Here is a 22,872-nt window from a genome sequence, read left to right as displayed (position 1 = left end):
TGGTAATCAGATTATTTAACCACACACCATATTTTCAAACTTTTCAGGCTACAAATATTGTTTATGCAATCCCAAAATATCTTTTCTGGGGCAGACCACCCAAGCATGCTAGTGAAAACCTAAGCAATGAGTATACTCGCTCATCACTAATGTTTACTTAAATGAAGTAGAAATAGCTTTTATACAACCTATCCAAAAATGATCCCTTTAATTAGTGAAATAAAACAGGTGAACTATTTTTAACAAGATGAAACAATGGCATCTAGATTAAGATAAAAAAAAAATCAGCAAGTGATTTGCTTACCACAAAATGATTAGGCAATCATAAAAAAAAAACATTTTATCAATTACAAATATTCTAGAAATATGTATGCATATTAACTCAAAAAACTAATCAATTCAGTTTATTATTCTAAAAAAATGTACAGTATAAAAAAATTACAATCATTTTTGTTTTTAATTTTTGCATTGACATTTTCTCTTAAATAAAAGTTACAAAGAACTTTATATGTAGCTGAAAAATTTGGAAAGTGTCATGTATTAAATAAAACCTTACAGAGCCACATAAGAGTAAAAGAAAAAAGTTTTTGCTCGCAAATTCCTAAGGGTATGTTCCCTTAGGAAACGCTGCGGGTTGGACATTGCATACATCTGCAGCATCCAGCCAGCAGCAGCCAGATGTTACAGCATAGTGGATGAGATTTGAAGAAATCCCATCTCCACTATGCGTGCAGGGATGTCTCCGGCTTCTCTGGGGAGATGGACATGTGGCGAATCTTTCTGTAAAGTTCCTGTCCAATGTATTGGGCGCAGTGATTAAGCATGGTTCAATGAACACATGCCGAATCACCTGCGTTCAAAAGCTGGCAGTGCTTTGGACAAAGTGGATATGGCTGCGTTCAAAGCGCTGCCCGTTCTTGACCGTGGGAACATAACCTGAGATATATAAAAAAACAAACAATATCAGTTGGGCCCTTTCAGGTCAGGTCACTAAACTACTGAAATATCACCAAATATGATTACAATGTATAACTAACAACTGAACTCACAATTTTTATGAAACAGAATCTGTCGCAGGACAGGTCTTTTTTGTATTTGACAAATACCTGAAGTTGCATCTGATGAGCCACACTTCCACCAACAACTAATATTCTACTCAAAATGTTCTATTCTCTAAGAAAATCCAGCAGTGTCTATGAATCCACATATGTTTCAATTTGATCTTTGCCTAATGCAGTGTAAACAATTCCAATTCCTTCAAATTCTGGAATTTGACTTTTTGCCCCCTCCCCCCAAAATGTTGATATATTCGTGAAAAACAAGAATATTGAAAACAAAAGAGTAAAAAAAAGAAATATGGGCATTGTTATTATATAGAATTATAAACCAGATAACATACCTGTGAAAGGGGTTGTCGATGTTTGGCTCCTTGATGGAGATGATTTTGAACTGGTGGTTTCTATTGTTTCTATTGTTGAGAGGGGAGTCGCATATCTAGATGATGTACTCAGGGGAGTGAATGACGATAATGTTGGTGTATTTCTCAATATGTCATCACAGCAGTAGAATTTTACTTCATAATTAAAGCACATATTTCTTGCCCCCGGATTATCTCGGTTTCTACAAATCAACCCTGTTTCTATATTACAAGTGACTTTTTGAGGAAGCATTTCAATGGCAATGTCTGGATATGAGCTAGATCTACATTTTATGTCTTTGATGAATTTTTTGGCTTTGCAGACTTGTCTTCCTTTAGACTTGGCTATGTCAAAGGTCTCTTCATCTCCTCCATTAATATCGGATCTTGGATGATTTTCATCAACCCACTCTGTCCAGTAGCATACGACAGGACTAGAACTTGTTCTCAGCAATGTTGTTGGGAAATTAGATAACGTAGATAACGTTACTTTAGTAGAAGTTGTAGGAAATATAGCTGTGCTTAGAGTAGGATTACTGATGGTTGTAGCAGCTGTAACTTTTGTTGGTGTACTTAGAATGTGCCTGGATGATGTACTCATGTGGGAAGTTGGCGGTGATGTGGCTGTGGTTAACGATGGAATTTCTTTATCACAACAGTAGAATTTAGCTTCATAGTTATAACACGTATAATTTTGCCCAGGATTATCTTGGTTTTTACAAAGCAACCCTGTTTCAGTATTACAGGTGACTTTTTGAGAAAGCATTTCAATGGGAATGTCGGGATGTGAGCTAGATCTACATTTTATGTCTTTGATAAATTCTTTGGCTTCACACACATGAATTCCATTGTTCTCTGCTATTTCAAAGGTCTCTTCATCTCCTCCAGTATTATCAGATGTTGGATGATTTACATCAACCCACTCTGTCCAGTAGCATTCGGAAGGAGAAGTTCTTGTACTTTTTGTCATTGTTGGGTAATTGGATGTTGTTACTTTAGTTGAAGTTGTAGAAAGTGGAGCTGTGCTTAATGTAGGATTACTGACTGTTGTAGTAGTTTTTACTCTTTTTGTTGTAATTAAATTAAGCCTGGATGATGTACTCATGTGGGTAGATGGAGATGAAGTGGCTGTAGTTGGGATTGGAAACTCCTCATCACAACAGTAGAATTTTAATTCATAGTTATAGCACATATAATTTTGCCCAGGATTATCTTGGTTTTTACAAATCAGCCCTGTTTCAGTGTTACAGGTGACTTTTTGAGAAAGCATTTCAATGGGAATGTCTGGATATGAGCTAGATCTACATTTTATATCTTTGATCAATTCTTTGGCTTTGCACACATGGATTCCATGGTTCTGTGCTATTTCAAAGGTCTCTTCATCTCCTCCAGTATTATCAGATGTTGGATGATTTACATCAACCCACTCTGTCCAGTAGCATTCGAAAGGAGGAGTTCTTGTACTTTTTGTCGTTGGGTAAATAGATGTTGTTACTTTAGTTGAAGTTGTAGAAAATGTAGCTGTGCTTAAAGTAGGATTACTGATGGTTGAAGCAGATGTAGCTTTTGTTGGTGTATATGGAATGTGCCTGGATGTTGTACTCATGTGGGAAGTTGGTGGTGATGTGGCTGTGGTTAATGATGAAATTTCTTTATCACAACAGTAGAATTTAGCTTCATAGTTATAACACATATAATTTTGCCCAGGATTATCTTGGTTTTTACAAATCAATCCTTTTTCAGTATTACAGGTGACTTTTTGAGAAAGCATTTCAATGGGTATGTCGGGATGTGAGCTTGATCTACATTTTATGTCTTTGATAAATTCTTTGGCTTCACACACATGAATTCCATTGTTCACTGCTATTTCAAAGGTCTCTTCATCTCCTCCAGTATTATCAGATGTTGGATGATTTACATCAACCCACTCTGTCCAGTAGCATTCGAAAGGAGGAGTTCTTGTACTTTTTGTCGTTGGGTAAATAGATGTTGTTACTTTAGTTGAGGTTGTAGAAAATGTAGCTGTGCTTAAAGTAGGATTACTGATGGTTGTAGCAGCTGTAGCTTTTGTTGGTCTACTTGGAATGTGCATGGATGTTGTACTCATGTGGAAAGTTGGTGGTGATGTGGCTGTGGTTAACGATGAAATTTCTTTATCACAACAGTAGAATTTAGCTTCATAGTTATAACACGTATAATTTTGCCCAGGATTATCTTGGTTTTTACAAATCAATCCTTTTTCAGTATTACAGGTGACTTTTTGAGAAAGCATTTCAATGGGTATGTCGGGATGTGAGCTAGATCTACATTTTATGTCTTTGATAAATTCTTTGGCTTCACACACATGAATTCCATTGTTCACTGCTATTTCAAAGGTCTCTTCATCTCCTCCAGTATTATCAGATGTTGGATGATTTACATCAACCCACTCTGTCCAGTAGCATTCGGAAGGAGAAGTTCTTGTACTTTTTGTCTTTGTTGGGTAATTGGATGTTGTTACTTTAGTTGAAGTTGTAGAAAGTGGAGCTGTGCTTAATGTAGGATTACTGCCTGTTGTAGCAGTTTTTACTCTTTTTGTTGTAATTAAATTATGCCTGGATGATGTACTCATGTGGGTATATGGAGATGAAGTGGCTGTAGTTGGGATTGGAAACTCCTCATCACAACAGTAGAATTTTAATTCATAGTTATAGCACATATAATTTTGCCCAGGATTATCTTGGTTTTTACAAATCAGCCCTGTTTCAGTGTTACAGGTGACTTTTTGAGAAAGCATTTCAATGGGAATGTCTGGATATGAGCTAGATCTACATTTTATGTCTTTGATCAATTCTTTGGCTTTGCACACATGGATTCCATGGTTCTGTGCTATTTCAAAGGTCTCTTCATCTCCTCCAGTATTATCAGATGTTGGATGATTTACATCAACCCACTCTGTCCAGTAGCATTCGAAAGGAGGAGTTCTTGTACTTTTTGTCGTTGGGTAAATAGATGTTGTTACTTTAGTTGAAGTTGTAGAAAATGTAGCTGTGCTTAAAGTAGGATTACTGATGGTTGAAGCAGATGTAGCTTTTGTTGGTGTATATGGAATGTGCCTGGATGTTGTACTCATGTGGGAAGTTGGTGGTGATGTGGCTGTGGTTAACGATGAAATTTCTTTATCACAACAGTAGAATTTAGCTTCATAGTTATAACACATATAATTTTGCCCAGGATTATCTTGGTTTTTACAAATCAATCCTTTTTCAGTATTACAGGTGACTTTTTGAGAAAGCATTTCAATGGGTATGTCGGGATGTGAGCTTGATCTACATTTTATGTCTTTGATAAATTCTTTGGCTTCACACACATGAATTCCATTGTTCACTGCTATTTCAAAGGTCTCTTCATCTCCTCCAGTATTATCAGATGTTGGATGATTTACATCAACCCACTCTGTCCAGTAGCATTCGAAAGGAGGAGTTCTTGTACTTTTTGTCGTTGGGTAAATAGATGTTGTTACTTTAGTTGAGGTTGTAGAAAATGTAGCTGTGCTTAAAGTAGGATTACTGATGGTTGTAGCAGCTGTAGCTTTTGTTGGTCTACTTGGAATGTGCATGGATGTTGTACTCATGTGGAAAGTTGGTGGTGATGTGGCTGTGGTTAACGATGAAATTTCTTTATCACAACAGTAGAATTTAGCTTCATAGTTATAACACGTATAATTTTGCCCAGGATTATCTTGGTTTTTACAAATCAATCCTTTTTCAGTATTACAGGTGACTTTTTGAGAAAGCATTTCAATGGGTATGTCGGGATGTGAGCTAGATCTACATTTTATGTCTTTGATAAATTCTTTGGCTTCACACACATGAATTCCATTGTTCACTGCTATTTCAAAGGTCTCTTCATCTCCTCCAGTATTATCAGATGTTGGATGATTTACATCAACCCACTCTGTCCAGTAGCATTCGGAAGGAGAAGTTCTTGTACTTTTTGTCTTTGTTGGGTAATTGGATGTTGTTACTTTAGTTGAAGTTGTAGAAAGTGGAGCTGTGCTTAATGTAGGATTACTGCCTGTTGTAGCAGTTTTTACTCTTTTTGTTGTAATTAAATTATGCCTGGATGATGTACTCATGTGGGTATATGGAGATGAAGTGGCTGTAGTTGGGATTGGAAACTCCTCATCACAACAGTAGAATTTTAATTCATAGTTATAGCACATATAATTTTGCCCAGGATTATCTTGGTTTTTACAAATCAGCCCTGTTTCAGTGTTACAGGTGACTTTTTGAGAAAGCATTTCAATGGGAATGTCTGGATATGAGCTAGATCTACATTTTATGTCTTTGATCAATTCTTTGGCTTTGCACACATGGATTCCATGGTTCTGTGCTATTTCAAAGGTCTCTTCATCTCCTCCAGTATTATCAGATGTTGGATGATTTACATCAACCCACTCTGTCCAGTAGCATTCGAAAGGAGGAGTTCTTGTACTTTTTGTCGTTGGGTAAATAGCTGTTGCTACTTTAGTTGAAGTTGTAGAAAATGTAGCTGTGCTTAAAGTAGGATTACTGATGGCTGTAGCAGCTGTAACTTTTGTTGGTGTACTTTGAATGTGCCTGGATAATGTACTCATGTGGGAAGTTGGTGGTGATGTGGCTGTGGTTAACGGTGAAATTTCTTTATCACAACAGTAGAATTTAGCTTCATAGTTATAACACGTATAATTTTGCCCAGGATTATCTTGGTTTTTACAAATCAATCCTTTTTCAGTATTACAGGTGACTTTTTGAGAAAGCATTTCAATGGGTATGTCGGGATGTGAGCTTGATCTACATTTTATGTCTTTGATAAATTCTTTGGCTTCACACACATGAATATCATTGTTCAATGCTATTTCAAAGGTCTCTTCATCTCCTCCAGTATTATCAGATGTTGGATGATTTACATCAACCCACTCTGTCCAGTAGCATTCAAAAGGAGGAGTTCTTGTACTTTTTGTCGTATGGTAAATAGGTGTTGTTACTTTAGTTGAGGTTGTAGAAAATGTAGCTGTGCTTAAAGTAGGATTACTGATGGTTGTAGCAGCTGTAGCTTTTGTTGGTGTACTTGGAATGTGCATGGATGTTGTACTCATGTGGGAAGTTGGTGGTGATGTGGCTGTGGTTAACGATGACATTTCTTTATCACAACAGTAGAATTTAGCTTCATAGTTATAACACGTATAATTTTGCCCAGGATTATCTTGGTTTTTACAAATCAATCCTTTTTCAGTATTACAGGTGACTTTTTGAGAAAGCATTTCAATGGGTATGTCGGGATGTGAGCTAGATCTACATTTTATGTCTTTGATAAATTCTTTGGCTTCACACACATGAATTCCATTGTTCACTGCTATTTCAAAGGTCTCTTCATCTCCTCCAGTATTATCAGATGTTGGATGATTTACATCAACCCACTCTGTCCAGTAGCATTCGAAAGGAGGAGTTCTTGTACTTTTTGTCGTTGGGTAAATAGATGTTGTTACTTTAGTTGAAGTTGTAGAAAATGTAGCTGTGCTTAAAGTAGGATTACTGATGGTTGTAGCAGCTGTAACTTTTGTTGATGTACTTGGAATGTGCCTGGATAATGTACTCATGTGGGAAGTTGGTGGTGATGTGGCTGTGGTTAACGATGAAATTTCTTTATCACAACAGTAGAATTTAGCTTCATAGTTATAACACGTATAATTTTGCCCAGGATTATCTTGGTTTTTACAAATCAATCCTTTTTCAGTATTACAGGTGACTTTTTGAGAAAGATTTTCAATGGGTATGTCGGGATGTGAGCTAGATCTACATTTTATGTCTTTGATAAATTCTTTGGCTTCACACACATGAATTCCATTGTTCACTGCTATTTCAAAGGTCTCTTCATCTCCTCCAGTATTATCAGATGTTGGATGATTTACATCAACCCACTCTGTCCAGTAGCATTCGAAAGGAGGAGTTCTTGTACTTTTTGTCGTTGGGTAAATAGATGTTGTCACTTTAGTTGAGGTTGTAGAAAATGTAGCTGTGCTTAAAGTAGGATTACTGATGGTTGTAGCAGCTGTAGCTTTTGTTGGTGTACTTGGAATGTGCATGGATGTTGCACTCATGTGGGAAGTTGGTGGTGATATGGCTGTGGTTAACGATGAAATTTCTTTATCACAACAGTAGAATTTAGCTTCATAGTTATAACACGTATAATTTTGCCCAGGATTATCTTGGTTTTTACAAATCAATCCTTTTTCAGTATTACAGGTGACTTTTTGAGAAAGCATTTCAATGGGTATGTCGGGATGTGAGCTAGATCTACATTTTATGTCTTTGATAAATTCTTTGGCTTCACACACATGAATTCCATTGTTCACTGCTATTTCAAAGGTCTCTTCATCTCCTCCAGTATTATCAGATGTTGGATGATTTACATCAACCCACTCTGTCCAGTAGCATTCGAAAGGAGGAGTTCTTGTACTTTTTGTCGTTGGGTAAATAGATGTTGTTACTTTAGTTGAAGTTGTAGAAAATGTAGCTGTGCTTAAAGTAGGATTACTGATGGTTGTAGCAGCTGTAACTTTTGTTGATGTACTTGGAATGTGCCTGGATAATGTACTCATGTGGGAAGTTGGTGGTGATGTGGCTGTGGTTAACGATGAAATTTCTTTATCACAACAGTAGAATTTAGCTTCATAGTTATAACACGTATAATTTTGCCCGGGATTATCTTGGTTTTTACAAATCAACCCTTTTTCAGTATTACAGGTGACTGTTTGAGAAAGCATTTCAATGGGAATGTCGGGATGTGAGCTAGATCTACATTTTATGTCTTTGATAAATTCTTTGGCTTTGCACACATGAATTCCATTGTTCTCTGCTATTTCAAAGGTCTCTTCATCTCCTCCAGTATTATCAGATGTTGGACGATTTACATCAACCCACTCTGTCCAGTAGCAATCGAAAGGAGGAGTTCTTGTACTTTTTGTCGTTGGGTAAATAGATGTCGTTACTTTAGTTGAGGTTGTAGAAAATGTAGCTGTGCTTAAAGTAGGATTACTGATGGTTGTAGCAGCTGTAGATTTTGTTGGTGTACTTGGAATGTGCATGGATGTTGTACTCATGTGGGAAGTTCGTGGTGATGTGGCTGTGGTTAACGATGAAATTTCTTTATCACAACAGTAGAATTTAGCTTCATAGTTATAACACGTATAATTTTGCCCGGGATTATCTTGGTTTTTACAAATCAACCCTTTTTCAGTATTACAGGTGACTGTTTGAGAAAGCATTTCAATGGGAATGTCGGGATGTGAGCTAGATCTACATTTTATGTCTTTGATAAATTCTTTGGCTTCGCACACATGAATTCCATTGTTCTCTGCTATTTCAAAGGTCTCTTCATCTCCTCCAGTATTATCAGATGTTGGACGATTTACATCAACCCACTCTGTCCAGTAGCATTTGAAAGGAGGAGTTCTTGTACTTTTTGTCGTTGGGTAAATAGATGTTGTTACTTTAGTTGAGGTTGTAGAAAATGTAGCTGTGCTTAAAGTAGGATTACTGATGGTTGTAGCAGCTGTAGCTTTTGTTGGTGTACTTGGAATGTGCATGGATGTTGTACTCATGTGGGAAGTTGGTGGTGATGTGGCTGTGGTTAACGATGAAATTTCTTTATCACAACAGTAGAATTTAGCTTCATAGTTATAACACGTATAATTTTGCCCAGGATTATCTTGGTTTTTACAAATCAATCCTTTTTCAGTATTACAGGTGAGTTTTTGAGAAAGCATTTCAATGGGAATGTCTGGATGCGAGCTAGATCTACATTTTATGTCTTTGATAAATTCTTTGGCTTCACACACATGAACTCCATTGTTCTCTGCTATTTCAAAGGTCTCTTCATCTCCTCCAGTATTATCAGATGTTGGATGATTCACATCAACCCACTCTGTCCAGTAGCATTCGAAAGGAGGAGTTCTTGTACTTTTTGTCGTTGGGTAAATAGATGTTGTTACTTTAGTTGAAGTTGTAGAAAATGTAGCTGTGCTTAAAGTAGGATTACTGATGGTTGTAGCAGCTGTAACTTTTGTTGATGTACTTGGAATGTGCCTGGATAATGTACTCATGTGGGAAGTTGGTGGTGATGTGGCTGTGGTTAACGATGAAATTTCTTTATCACAACAGTAGAATTTAGCTTCATAGTTATAACACGTATAATTTTGCCCAGGATTATCTTGGTTTTTACAAATCAATCCTTTTTCAGTATTACAGGTGACTTTTTGAGAAAGCATTTCAATGGGTATGTCGGGATGTGAGCTAGATCTACATTTTATGTCTTTGATAAATTCTTTGGCTTCACACACATGAATTCCATTGTTCACTGCTATTTCAAAGGTCTCTTCATCTCCTCCAGTATTATCATATGTTGGATGACTTACATCAACCCACTCTGTCCAGTAGCATTCGAAAGGAGGAGTTCTTGTACTTTTTGTCGTTGGGTAAATAGATGTCGTTACTTTAGTTGAGGTTGTAGAAAATGTAGCTGTGCTTAAAGTAGGATTACTGATGGTTGTAGCAGCTGCAGATTTTGTTGGTGTACTTGGAATGTGCATGGATGTTGTACTCATGTGGGAAGTTGGTGGTGATGTGGCTGTGGTTAACGATGAAATTTCTTTATCACAACAGTAGAATTTAGCTTCATAGTTATAACACGTATAATTTTGCCCGGGATTATCTTGGTTTTTACAAATCAACCCTTTTTCAGTATTACAGGTGACTGTTTGAGAAAGCATTTCAATGGGAATGTCGGGATGTGAGCTAGATCTACATTTTATGTCTTTGATAAATTCTTTGGCTTCGCACACATGAATTCCATTGTTCTCTGCTATTTCAAAGGTCTCTTCATCTCCTCCAGTATTACCAGATGTTGGACGATTTACATCAACCCACTCTGTCCAGTAGCATTTGAAATGAGGAGTTCTTGTACTTTTTGTCGTTGGGTAAATAGATGTTGTTACTTTAGTTGAGGTTGTAGAAAATGTAGCTGTGCTTAAAGTAGGATTACTGATGGTTGTAGCAGCTGTAGCTTTTGTTGGTGTACTTGGAATGTGCATGGATGTTGTACTCATGTGGGAAGTTGGTGGTGATGTGGCTGTGGTTAACGATGAAATTTCTTTATCACAACAGTAGAATTTAGCTTCATAGTTATAACACGTATAATTTTGCCCAGGATTATCTTGGTTTTTACAAATCAATCCTTTTTCAGTATTACAGGTGAGTTTTTGAGAAAGCATTTCAATGGGAATGTCTGGATGCGAGCTAGATCTACATTTTATGTCTTTGATAAATTCTTTGGCTTCACACACATGAACTCCATTGTTCTCTGCTATTTCAAAGGTCTCTTCATCTCCTCCAGTATTATCAGATGTTGGATGATTTACATCAACCCACTCTGTCCAGTAGCATTCGGAAGGAGAAGTTCTTGTATTTTTTGTCTTTGTTGGGTTATTGGATGTTGTTACTTTAGTTGAAGTTGTAGAAAGTGGAGCTGTGCTTAAAGTAGGATTACTGCCTGTTGTAGTAATTTTTACTCTTTTTGTTGTAATTAAATTATGCCTGGGTGATGTACTTATGTGGGTAGATGGAGATGAAGTGGCTGTAGTTGGGATTGGAAACTCCTCATCACAACAGTAAAATTTTAATTCATAGTTATAGCACATATAATTTTGCCCAGGATTATCTTGGTTTTTACAAATCAGCCCTGTTTCAGTGTTACAGGTGACTTTTTGAGAAAGCATTTCAATGGGAATGTCTGGATATGAGCTAGATCTACATTTTATGTCTTTGATCAATTCCTTGGCTTTGCACACATGGATTCCATGGTTCTGTGCTATTTCAAAGGTCTCTTCATCTCCTCCAGTATTATCAGATGTTGGATGATTTACATCAACCCACTCTGTCCAGTAGCATTCGAAAGGAGGAGTTCTTGTACTTTTTGTCGTTGGGTGAATAGATGTTGTTACTTTAGTTGAGGTTGTAGAAAATGTAGCTGTGCTTAAAGTAGGATTACTAATGGTTGTAGCAGCTGTAGATTTTGTTGGTGTATTTGGAATGTGCATGGATGTTGTACTCATGTGGGAAGTTGGTGGTGATGTGGCTGTGGTTAACGATGAAATTTCTTTATCACAACAGTAGAATTTAGCTTCATAGTTATAACACGTATAATTTTGCCCAGGATTATCTTGGTTTTTACAAATCAAACCTTTTTCAGTATTACAGGTGACTGTTTGAGAAAGCATTTCAATGGGAATGTCGGGATGTGAGCTAGATCTACATTTTATGTCTTTGATAAATTCTTTGGCTTCACACACATGAATTCCATTGTTCTCTGCTATTTCAAAGGTCTCTTCATCTCCTCCAGTATTATCAGATGTTGGACGATTTACATCAACCCATTCTGTCCAGTAGCATTCGAAAGGAGGAGTTCTTGTACTTTTTGCCATTGGGTAAATAGATGTTGTTACTTTAGTTGAAGTTGTAGAAAATGTAACTGTGCTTAAAGTAGGATTACTGATGGTTGTAGCAGCTGTAACTTTTGTTGGTGTACTTGGAATGTGCCTGGATGATGTACTCATGTGGGAAGTTGGTGGTGATGTGGCTGTGGTTAACGATGGAATTTCTTTTTCACAACAGTAGAATTTAGCTTCATAGTTATAACACGTATAATTTTGCCCAGGATTATCTTGGTTTTTACAAATCAATCCTTTTTCAGTATTACAGGTGACTTTTTGAGAAAGCATTTCAATGGGTATGTCGGGATGTGAGCTAGATCTACATTTTATGTCTTTGATAAATTCTTTCGCTTTGCAAATATGTATTCCATTGTTCTCTGCTATTTCAAAGGTTTCTTCATCTCCTCCAGCATTTTCAGATGTTGGATGATTTACATCAACCCACTCCGTCCAGTAGCATTCATGAGGAGTACGTGTACTCAGGCTATAATTAGATGGTGTTGTTTTAGAAGACTTTGGTGTAGAATGCTTTGTTTGGTGGGTAGTCTGTTTATAATATTGTGTTGTGAAATCATGTGGAAGTGATGTAGGTTTTATTGGGCAGTTATTGATTTTAACAATTGTTCCATTGGCATCGCATTTCATATGGTGGCATTTGCGGTCCTCCTTATTGGAATATGGAATGGTGTCCTCATATTTGTATAACTTGTTTTCATATATGCATTGACAAGCTGAAATAAATAAACATCATTATTATTTTTTGTATAATTTGTTTTTAGATTTTAAACATTGTGTCTTACTTTGTACAGTATACCTTACGTTATCCACAGATAGTTAATAAGCATTGCTTGTAATCCTTTTAGAATTCCTATTTCCTTCCCACATTATCATTTTCAAGACATAACACGTGGAAAAAATTGTAGATATCCTTTTGTTAAAGTAAGATTTACCCACAATGGTCACTGAAATAATATGAATCTGTCAAAAGTAATTTTAAAGTTGCTGAATAAAAACTTATGAAAACCAGACCGCTTTTGAATTTGTGGTACCACAGAAAAAGAACAAAAATCACAAACTAATGAAATTGGTGTTGACAAAAAAAATTACCTTTAATTTAATAATTTGTTGCACAATTTTTTATGCAATAATGCAAACAATCAATTTCTATAACTCTTAATGAGTCGTCTGCACCTGTTTCCAAGTATTTTTGGCCAATTCCTCATGAGTAAAATGCTGTAGCTGTCTCAAGTGGGAAGGCACCTTCTTCCAAACTGTGGTTTCAGATCCTTCCACAAATGTTTATATGAGGGCTCATAGAATGCTACATTAAAATAGTATTCTAGGATGGTTTTTATCTTGTTGAAGTACCCATGACCTGTGATTCAGACCAATCTTTCTGACACTTTGCTCCATTATAGCTTGATAATTTTTATATTTTATTACACTTTGCACAAATTCAAGACCCCCTTTTCCAGATGCAGCAACGCAACCCCAAACGTAACTGAGCCTTCTCCTTGTTTCACAGTGGGTACAGTGTTTTTCTCTTGAAATGCTTTACATTTAGATTTGTGAACATAGAGCTAACTTGATGTGCTTCAGGTTTGCCTCATCTTTCCATAGAAAGTTTTCCTAACATCTTTATAGATTTTCAGTATGCATTTTGGAAAATTCCAATCTCTCTTTTTATGATTTGTTTTCAGCAGTGGTTTCCTTCTCAGCCATCTTCCACGAAGTCCACTTTGATCACTACAGTGATGGAAGGTGTGATCTGACACTGATGTATCTTGACTATGAAGTTCACTTCTAATCTCTTTGGAAGTTGTGCTAGGCTCTTTTTTTTACCATTCATATTATCCATCTTTTAAATTTTTCATAAATTTTCCTCATGCAGCCTCATTCAGGGAGGTTTTCTACAGTCCCAAAGACATTAAAGAGAACCTAACATGTGATATATGCTACCCAAACTGTGGGCAGTATGTATCAGCCACTGGCTATATCATCACAACCATGTATGTTTGACTGAATTGCTTCAGCATTTCCGAGAAAAACATACTTTTAATAGCTGCCAGGGACCAAATCGCTCTGTGCAGTAGTCATTCAGGCGGATCCCCTGAAGCTTCTCTCTGCCCACTGACAGTGACTGACATGTCTTTGGCAGACTTGTCACTGTCAGGTGAGAAGAAACTGCCACAGCTAGTCACCTGTGCTGCTAGATCCCTGTCAACTATTGAAAGTATGATTTTGTTAAGAAAAGTCACAGCATTTCAGTAAAATCTACATGGCTGTGATCATGTGTCTCGGTGGTAACTCACATTCTTTCTCAGCGCCGCCCTACTCATCGCGGTCACCAAAACTGCTTCTATTTGTGTCAGGCCAAGTTGCTATATTTGTCTCTTGCAGCATTCCTCCGTACTGCTGTATCTTTATGCTGTTTTCACATGGCTATCGGAGGGCCCGGAGAGATCCTATAGGAACTTACCCTGCTGTGTCCTGCAGGGTTTGAACTCACCAGCCAATCACTAACCAGCAGGTAATATATCAGGCAGGGCCACTCTTCACACCTGAGCCTAAGATTAGGTTCCAGTTTCCTATTAGCATTTAGTTCCCGGTCGAGGTGTTTTATTGCTTATCCCTTCCATAACTGACACAGCTTGTTTTCTCGTCCTGTCTGTTATCTCCGCTCCTGGCCTCAGCTATGTATCATGAACCTGTGCTGCCTGCCCCGACCTCTGACCTTCTGACTACGCATCGGTCTTGTCCCTCTGTAGCACAAAAACCTGCTTTGACCCTTGGATTAGTAGGTCTGGACATTGTCCTGGAGTGGAACCTGGTGGATATCGTGAGGCCCTAACCTATGCTCGCTATCATGGGCACTAATAAAGACCAGGTAGCCACTTAGTCAGGGTAAGCCTGGCCAGTTGCACAGTGGGTCTACACCACCAGTGTTACAGGCTGATACATGCTGCCCACAGTTTATGCAGCATGTATCACATGCTAAGTCCCCTTTAAACTTCTGATAAATATATTTAACTATAGTAACAGGAACATCAATCTTTTTGGAGATGTTTTACTAGCCTTTACCTTAAACATGTTTTGTCTAACATTTTATTTCTAATCTCCTGAGACAATTTTTCTCCTTAGTTTCCTTTGCATCATGTTCAGTGTAGTACACACCATATTGTCAAACAGCACAGTGACTCCTTTGCACCTCTTAAATAGGTAGACTGAATAAAAGTTTGAAGACATCTGTAATGTCAGTTACAGGATACAACTTAGTTTAACATGTCCCTATGATCAAACTATTTTCAAACTTTTTGATGGGTACCATAATTTTTGTTCAGGCCATTTTCATTGGGTGTCTTTTTTATTTTTACGTTGAGCTACAATTCAAAAGCAATGTCTGATTTCAATAGTTGATTTTCCGTAAATTTAAATTGAAATATACTTGAAGACTCACATTAAACAAAATCAACTGCAAAATAAGGTGCTCCCCTCCCCATCTGCTTTCCTGAACCCTGAACCCTCCCTCTCTATCCTCTCTTCTTCTCTCTATTCTATACCTTTAAATAGAAATTAGACTGATTTCAAAAAATGATTGATTGCAGGATATATTACCTATCGTTTAGTTTACAACTGAATTTCTATACCCTTCAATTGATTTCTGCTTGTTGTTCATACATTATATTTGTCTTACCTTTATACACTTCGAGTAACTTCAAAGCTTTATACTTGTTTTAAAAGCTCTTGCCCGAAGACTCGTTACTGATGTTCTGTTAATTATTTCTTTTATTTCACATATGTTTGTATATTTGCTCTTTTATAAAAATCAATAAAAAGAGCATTGAAAAGAAAATAAATATACTTTTGTCAGTTTCAATTTATTTCAGTGACCAGGGTGGGTTTTTCCAACTTTACCAGTAGAGTGCCAACAATTTTGTCCTCGTGAGTATCCATAAACTCCTTTTAGGTTGGCTCTATTTACATTCCGCAGTCAGCCTATGTTACTTCAGATTGGTGAATCTTTACAGTATGCATTTTGCTTACAGTCAGGATTCTAAAAATTTGCTTGCTTGAGTAGTTATCATGTGACTGCAAGTATGCAATTTAGATATTTGCTGTTACTTGTCATTTGGCAACTTTATCTGATTTTTCATTGGTCTATTGAAAGAAGTTAGTGAGAATCTAGTTGGGATGTTACCGCAGTTATGCAATTTCTATACCTGTGTACACATGACTGCTGAAAGCTAATGGAAGAGTGGAATCTTCACAGTGCCCAAATTGCGAATGTCAGGATTAGACAATCTGAAACCACATATAGTGACTTTAGAAATTTATGTGGTGATTGGAAAACCCCATTAATGTAACTCCTCAAAATCTACTCAAAAATCTGTTGCAAAAAATTAAAATATAAAAAAATATAAAAATTTTAACCTTCCAAATATTTCACATAATTGTGCAGCCCTTTAATAGATAATTGACATTTGATTCTCTTGTGAAACTAAAATGCAGCTCCAAAAGCAAGAAGTTGAGTTTTAAAATTGCATGCATGTGTCTGATAGTTTAATGGGGCATGCTGATACACTTCTAGTGCTTCAGACTCATGATTTTCTTCCTAGCAGCACCCTCTCCAAGCTGATAAGATAGGTCTAGTGGCTGTGTATCAGAGCAAACAACCTGTCCATCAAACAAAGGAGTGTGCTGCTAGGTAGGGAAGACAGTGTGAGACTGAGGAACTAGAAGAGCATCTTCACGACCCAATGTACTTCCAGATATTTCCGTCCCATATGGTTAAAAAAATACATGGAGACAAAAATGAAAATCTAATAATATTGTGGTTATCTGGTAGTTTCATAAAGTACATATTTAATTGCACGTTCAATATGCAGCGCCCCAGAGTCCTGGTCGTTGCAGTACTGTGGCTCCGCCACTATGGGGAGCTATGGTGCGTCCGATGGCACTGAAGGAGTTCATCCGATCAGGTATCACAGACACCAATACATTTCACCGCAGGGCCTCCGGGGGGAGCTAAGGGTGCTATTCATTAGGCCACTCCCCATCATAGTGGGTAAACCGGGGGTCAGGCAGGAAGTTAGTTAGAAAGCTGACTGGGTTGGAACCAGGCAACACCTTGTGGCAGAGGGTGTTGCAGGGGAAGATACAGTAGGGTCTCTGTCAGGGGTGGGATCCTGACAGAGGCTTGGCAACAAGAAAGAACGTAACGGGTCCGCGCCAGCTCCGGGTAGCGGCGGGGCCCAAGAAAGGATCAGAAGCGAGATAGATTGTGCTGAGTGAGAAACGGGATCACGCAAAAGGAGAAATACCAGTAGGAGTCGTGCTGTAAGACCGAAGCAACATCCTACTGAGGCGCAGTACCGGTGTCCGGAACGCCGAGGGAGTGGAACAACATTCAGCTTCAAGCCATACTCCAAACAGCAGCAGGGCAGTCAGTCTCAGGCGGGCTGTCTAACTCAAATCACCTATGAAGTCTTGGGAGGCAATTGTGGGAGAGGGGCATCTCTAGGGTCCCGGAAGAACTCCAGGCCTACCCGACAAACGGGTGCCGTTCCTACCCGAACCTCAGGGGAGGGACGGAGGATTAGCAGAACATCATCTAGTCGAGTTGTGAGGGAACATCAGAAACAGACACAGCAGTTGTGGGGTACTTTCCGTAAGCACAGCAGGGAAGGACTACAACACATAGCGCTAGGGGGAAGGCACAGATTTCCTCCTGTGAAGAGAACTCTGGAAGTGCCATTGGACCGGCCGGACTTGCGCAGCCTGGTGAACCGTATTCCGGATTGAGGACTCAGAGATCTTCAGTAAAGAGGTAAAGAGACTGCAACCTGGTGTCCTCGTTATTTACCGCGACCTGCACCTCACAACTGCACCGTTACAACACCACTTATTGCACCGGACGTCCCCCACTGACAGACAGGGCCACGGACCGGGTCTAGCCACCGTGACAACCCCAGAACTAGGACTCAGAGGCCCGGCTCCGGGTACCCCTCGGCCCTGCGGCAGTGTGGGGGCGCTCCAGAACTTGGCGTCACAAACAGGATCTACTTAAGCCTGAAGAATCGGGTCATGTGTGCTGTTGTGAAATTGGATTTTGGGCTCCCCCGGTGGCCACTGGTGGAATTGAACTGGTGTGCATCATCCCCTCTGTTCACCTGTTCCCATCAGGATGTGGGAGTCGCTATTTAGCCTTGCTCCTCTGTCACTTCCATGCCGGTCAACATTGTAATCAGAAGCCTTCTGTGCATGTTCCTGCTGCTAGACAACTTCCAGCTAAGTTGGACTTTAGTCCTCGTTTGTTTTTGCATTTTGTTCCAGTTCACAGCTGTTGTTTCGTTTCTGTGTCTGGAAAGCTCTTGTGATCTGAAATTGCCACTCTGATGTTATGAGTTAATACTAGAGTCTTAAAGTAATTTCAGGATGGTATTTTGATAGTGTTTTCAGCTGACCATGAAAGTGCCCTTTCTGTCTTCCTGCTATCTAGTAAGCGGACCTCAATTTTGCTAAACCTATTTTCATACTACGTTTGTCATTTCATCTATAATCACCGCCAATATATGTGGGGGCCTCTGTCTGCCTTTCGGGGAAATTTCTCTAGAGGTGAGCCAGGACTGTATTTTCCTCTGCCAGGATTAGTTAGTCCTCCGGCTGGTGCTGGGCGTCTAGGGATAAAAAACGTAGGCAACGCTACCCGGCTACTGTTAGTTGTGCGGCAGGTTTAGTTCATGGTCAGTTTAGTTTCCATCCTTCCAAGAGCTAGTACTTATGTTTTCTGGGCTATGTTCTCTTGCCATTGAGAACTGTTATGACCCCAATGGCGAGGGTCTCAGAGGAACGTGGAAGTCTGCAGAATACAAAAATCCAGCTCATAGGGCAGTGGTAACTGGGTTGACCATATATCTACTCCTAACGCCAACACTAGAAGTAGCCGGGGATCATTCCTACGTTGATTCTAGATGACACGCGCCAGCCGGAGAATCTAACTACCCCTAGTAGAGGGAAACAAAGACCTTTCTTGCCTCCAGAGAAGGGGACCCCAAAGCTGGATAGAAGCCCCCCACAAATAATAACGGTGAGGTAAGAGGAAATGACAAACACAGAAATGAACCAGGTTTAGCACAGAGAGGCCCGCTTACTGATAGGAGCTTTTGGCCATGAAGTGGGCTTTTGAGGAGTGGCGTCATTGGCTTGAGGGGGCTAGACATCAGGTGGTGGTATTGACTGACCACAAAAATCTAATTTATCTTGAGTCCGCCAGACGCCTGAATCCTAGACAGGCGCGCTGGTCGTTGTTTTTCTCTCGGTTTAATTTTGTGGTGTCCTACCTGCCGGGTTCTAAGAATGTTAAGGCGGATGCCCTCTCTAGGAGTTTTGAGCCTGACTCCCCTGGTAATTCTGAGCCTACAGGTATCCTTAAGGATGGAGTGATATTGTCTGCCGTTTCTCCAGACCTGCGGCGGGCCTTGCAGGAGTTTCAGGCGGATAGACCTGATCGTTGCCCACCTGGTAGACTGTTTGTTCCTGATGATTGGACCAGTAAAGTCATTTCTGAGGTTCATTCTTCTGCATTGGCAGGTCATCCTGGAATCTTTGGTACCAGGGATTTGGTGGCAAGGTCCTTCTGGTGGCCTTCCCTGTCACGAGATGTGCGAGGCTTTGTGCAGTCTTGTGACGTTTGTGCTCGGGCCAAGCCTTGTTGTTCTCGGGCTAGTGGATTGTTGTTGCCCTTGCCTATTCCGAAGAGGCCTTGGACGCACATCTCGATGGATTTTATTTCAGATCTTCCTGTTTCTCAGAAGATGTCTGTCATCTGGGTGGTGTGTGACCGTTTCTCTAAGATGGTCCATTTGGTTCCCCTGCCTAAGTTGCCTTCTTCTTCCGAGTTGGTTCCTCTGTTTTTTCAAAATGTGGTCCGTTTGCATGGTATCCCGGAGAATATCGTTTCTGACAGAGGAACCCAATTCGTGTCTAGATTTTGGCGAGCATTCTGTGCTAGGATGGGCATAGATTTGTCTTTCTCGTCTGCTTTCCATCCTCAGACTAATGGCCAGACCGAGCGGACGAATCAGACCTTGGAGACATATTTGAGGTGTTTTGTGTCTGCAGATCAGGATGATTGGGTTGCTTTTTTGCCTTTAGCGGAGTTTGCCCTCAATAATCGGGCCAGCTCTGCCACCTTGGTGTCTCCTTTTTTCTGTAATTCGGGGTTTCATCCTCGATTTTCTTCTGGTCAGGTGGAATCTTCGGATTGTCCTGGAGTGGATGCTGTGGTGGAGAGGTTGCATCAGATTTGGGGGCAGGTAGTGGACAATTGGAAGTTGTCCCAGGAGAAGACTCAGCTTTTTGCCAACCGCCGGCGTCGGGTTGGTCCTCGGCTTTGTGTTGGGGACTTGGTGTGGTTGTCTTCTCGTTTTGTCCCTATGAGGGTTTCTTCTCCTAAGTTTAAGCCTCGGTTCATCGGCCCGTACAAGATATTGGAGATTCTTAACCCTGTGTCCTTCCGTTTGGACCTCCCTGCATCTTTTTCTATTCATAATGTTTTTCATCGGTCATTATTGCGCAGGTATGAGGTACCGGTTGTGCCGTCCGTTGAGCCTCCTGCTCCGGTGTTGGTTGAGGGCGAGTTGGAGTACGTTGTGGAAAAAATCTTGGACTCCCGTGTTTCCAGACGGAAACTCCAGTATCTGGTCAAATGGAAGGGATACGGTCAGGAGGATAATTCTTGGGTGACTGCCTCTGATGTTCATGCCTCCGATCTGGTCCGTGCCTTTCATAGGGCTCATCCTGATCGCCCTGGTGGTTCTGGTGAGGGTTCGGTGCCCCCTCCTTGAGGGGGGGGTACTGTTGTGAAATTGGATTTTGGGCTCCCCCGGTGGCCACTGGTGGAATTGAACTGGTGTGCATCATCCCCTCTGTTCACCTGTTCCCATCAGGATGTGGGAGTCGCTATTTAGCCTTGCTCCTCTGTCACTTCCATGCCGGTCAACATTGTAATCAGAAGCCTTCTGTGCATGTTCCTGCTGCTAGACAACTCCCAGCTAAGTTGGACTTTAGTCCTCGTTTGTTTTTGCATTTTGTTCCAGTTCACAGCTGTTGTTTCGTTTCTGTGTCTGGAAAGCTCTTGTGATCTGAAATTGCCACTCTGATGTTATGAGTTAATACTAGAGTCTTAAAGTAATTTCAGGATGGTATTTTGATAGTGTTTTCAGCTGACCATGAAAGTGCCCTTTCTGTCTTCCTGCTATCTAGTAAGCGGACCTCAATTTTGCTAAACCTATTTTCATACTACGTTTGTCATTTCATCTATAATCACCGCCAATATATGTGGGGGCCTCTGTCTGCCTTTCGGGGAAATTTCTCTAGAGGTGAGCCAGGACTGTATTTTCCTCTGCCAGGATTAGTTAGTCCTCCGGCTGGTGCTGGGCGTCTAGGGATAAAAAACGTAGGCAACGCTACCCGGCTACTGTTAGTTGTGCGGCAGGTTTAGTTCATGGTCAGTTTAGTTTCCATCCTTCCAAGAGCTAGTACTTATGTTTTCTGGGCTATGTTCTCTTGCCATTGAGAACCATAACAGTTTGACCGGCCCAAAAGGGTTAATTAATTGGCAGAGAAAGGAGAGAAAAGAGAAGTCTGCTGAAGATTTTTTTTTTTTTTTCCTTCAGTTCTGAGTGTGCTTATAATTGAATCTCTTGCAAGTCTGCCTATATTGCAGCCTTTCTCTCTCTCTCTCCTTCTAATCCTGGAATGGCTCTGTGTCCACCTGTTTAAAATGGATATTCAGAGTTTAGCTGCAGGTTTGAATAATCTCACCACGAAAGTTCAAAATTTGCAAGATTTTGTTGTTCATGTTCCTATATCTGAACCTAGAATTCCTTTGCCTGAATTTTTCTCCGGGGATAGATCTTGCTTTCAAAATTTCAAAAATAATTGCAAGTTGTTTTTGTCCCTGAAATCTCGCTCTGCTGGAGATCCTGCTCAGCAGGTCAGGATTGTGATTTCCTTGCTCCGGGGCGACCCTCAGGATTGGGCTTTTGCATTGGCTCCAGGGGATCCTGCGTTGCTCAATGTGGATGCGTTTTTTCTGGCCTTGGGGTTGCTTTATGAGGAACCTCAGTTAGAGCTTCAGGCGGAAAAGGTCTTGATGTCCCTATCTCAGGGGCAAGACGAAGCTGAAATATACTGCCAGAAATTCCGTAAATGGGCTGTGCTTACTCAGTGGAATGAGTGCGCCCTGGCGGCGAATTTCAGAGAGGGTCTCTCTGATGCCATTAAGGATGTTATGGTGGGGTTCCCTGTGCCTGCGGGTCTGAATGAGTCCATGACAATGGCTATCCAGATCGATAGGCGTTTGCGGGAGCGCAAACCTGTGCACCATTTGGCGGTGTCTACTGAGAAGACGCCAGAGAATATGCAATGTGATAGAATTCTGTCCAGAAGTGAACGGCAGAATTTTAGACGAAAAAATGGGTTGTGCTTCTATTGCGGTGATTCAACTCATGTTATTTCAGCATGCTCAAAGCGTACTAGGAGGCTTGATAAGTCTGTTTCAATTGGCACTTTACAGTCTAAGTTTATTCTATCTGTGACCCTGATTTGTTCTTTATCATCTATTACCGCGGACGCCTATGTCGACTCTGGCGCCGCTTTGAGTCTTATGGATTGGTCCTTTGCCAAACGCTGTGGGTATGATTTAGAGCCTCTTGAAACTCCTATACCCCTGAAGGGGATTGACTCCACCCCATTGGCTAGTAATAAACCACAATACTGGACACAAGTAACTATGCGGATTAATCCGGATCACCAGGAGATTATTCGCTTTCTTGTGCTGTATAACCTACATGATGTGTTGGTGCTTGGATTGCCATGGCTGCAATCTCATAACCCAGTCCTCGACTGGAAAGCTATGTCTGTGTTAAGTTGGGGATGTAAG

General features: G+C 40.1%; 2 protein-coding genes and 1 long non-coding RNA gene across 3 annotated transcripts in view; 1 reads left to right on the top strand and 2 right to left on the bottom strand.

The window, feature by feature from the left end:
- LOC143803851 (uncharacterized) overlaps window positions 1–6,701 on the bottom strand; it is a 39,105-nt gene extending 32,404 nt beyond the window's left edge. The window contains exon 1 of the mRNA XM_077281615.1: window positions 1,400–6,701. Coding sequence (XP_077137730.1) covers window positions 1,400–6,701 — 5,302 coding nt within the window. The remainder of the gene's footprint in view (window positions 1–1,399) is intronic.
- Window positions 6,702–6,863: 162 nt separating this feature from the next.
- Window positions 6,864–7,512, top strand: LOC143806866 (uncharacterized). Its single transcript, XR_013221575.1, has 2 exons — window positions 6,864–6,936; window positions 7,438–7,512. It is a non-coding gene; the product is annotated as an uncharacterized LOC143806866 (long non-coding RNA).
- Window positions 7,513–7,567: 55 nt separating this feature from the next.
- LOC143803850 (mucin-5AC-like) overlaps window positions 7,568–22,872 on the bottom strand; it is a 157,102-nt gene continuing 141,797 nt past the window's right edge. The window contains exons 28-29 of the mRNA XM_077281614.1: window positions 7,689–12,658; window positions 7,568–7,582 (exon numbers count right to left, since the gene is read on the bottom strand). Coding sequence (XP_077137729.1) covers window positions 7,568–7,582; window positions 7,689–12,658 — 4,985 coding nt within the window. The remainder of the gene's footprint in view (window positions 7,583–7,688; window positions 12,659–22,872) is intronic.

The sequence above is a fragment of the Ranitomeya variabilis genome, chromosome 2 (assembly GCF_051348905.1).
Source record: "Ranitomeya variabilis isolate aRanVar5 chromosome 2, aRanVar5.hap1, whole genome shotgun sequence".
Taxonomy (NCBI): Eukaryota; Metazoa; Chordata; class Amphibia; order Anura; family Dendrobatidae; genus Ranitomeya; species Ranitomeya variabilis.
Note: the sequence above shows the minus strand (reverse complement) of the source record. Positions and strands in the feature narration are given on the sequence as shown.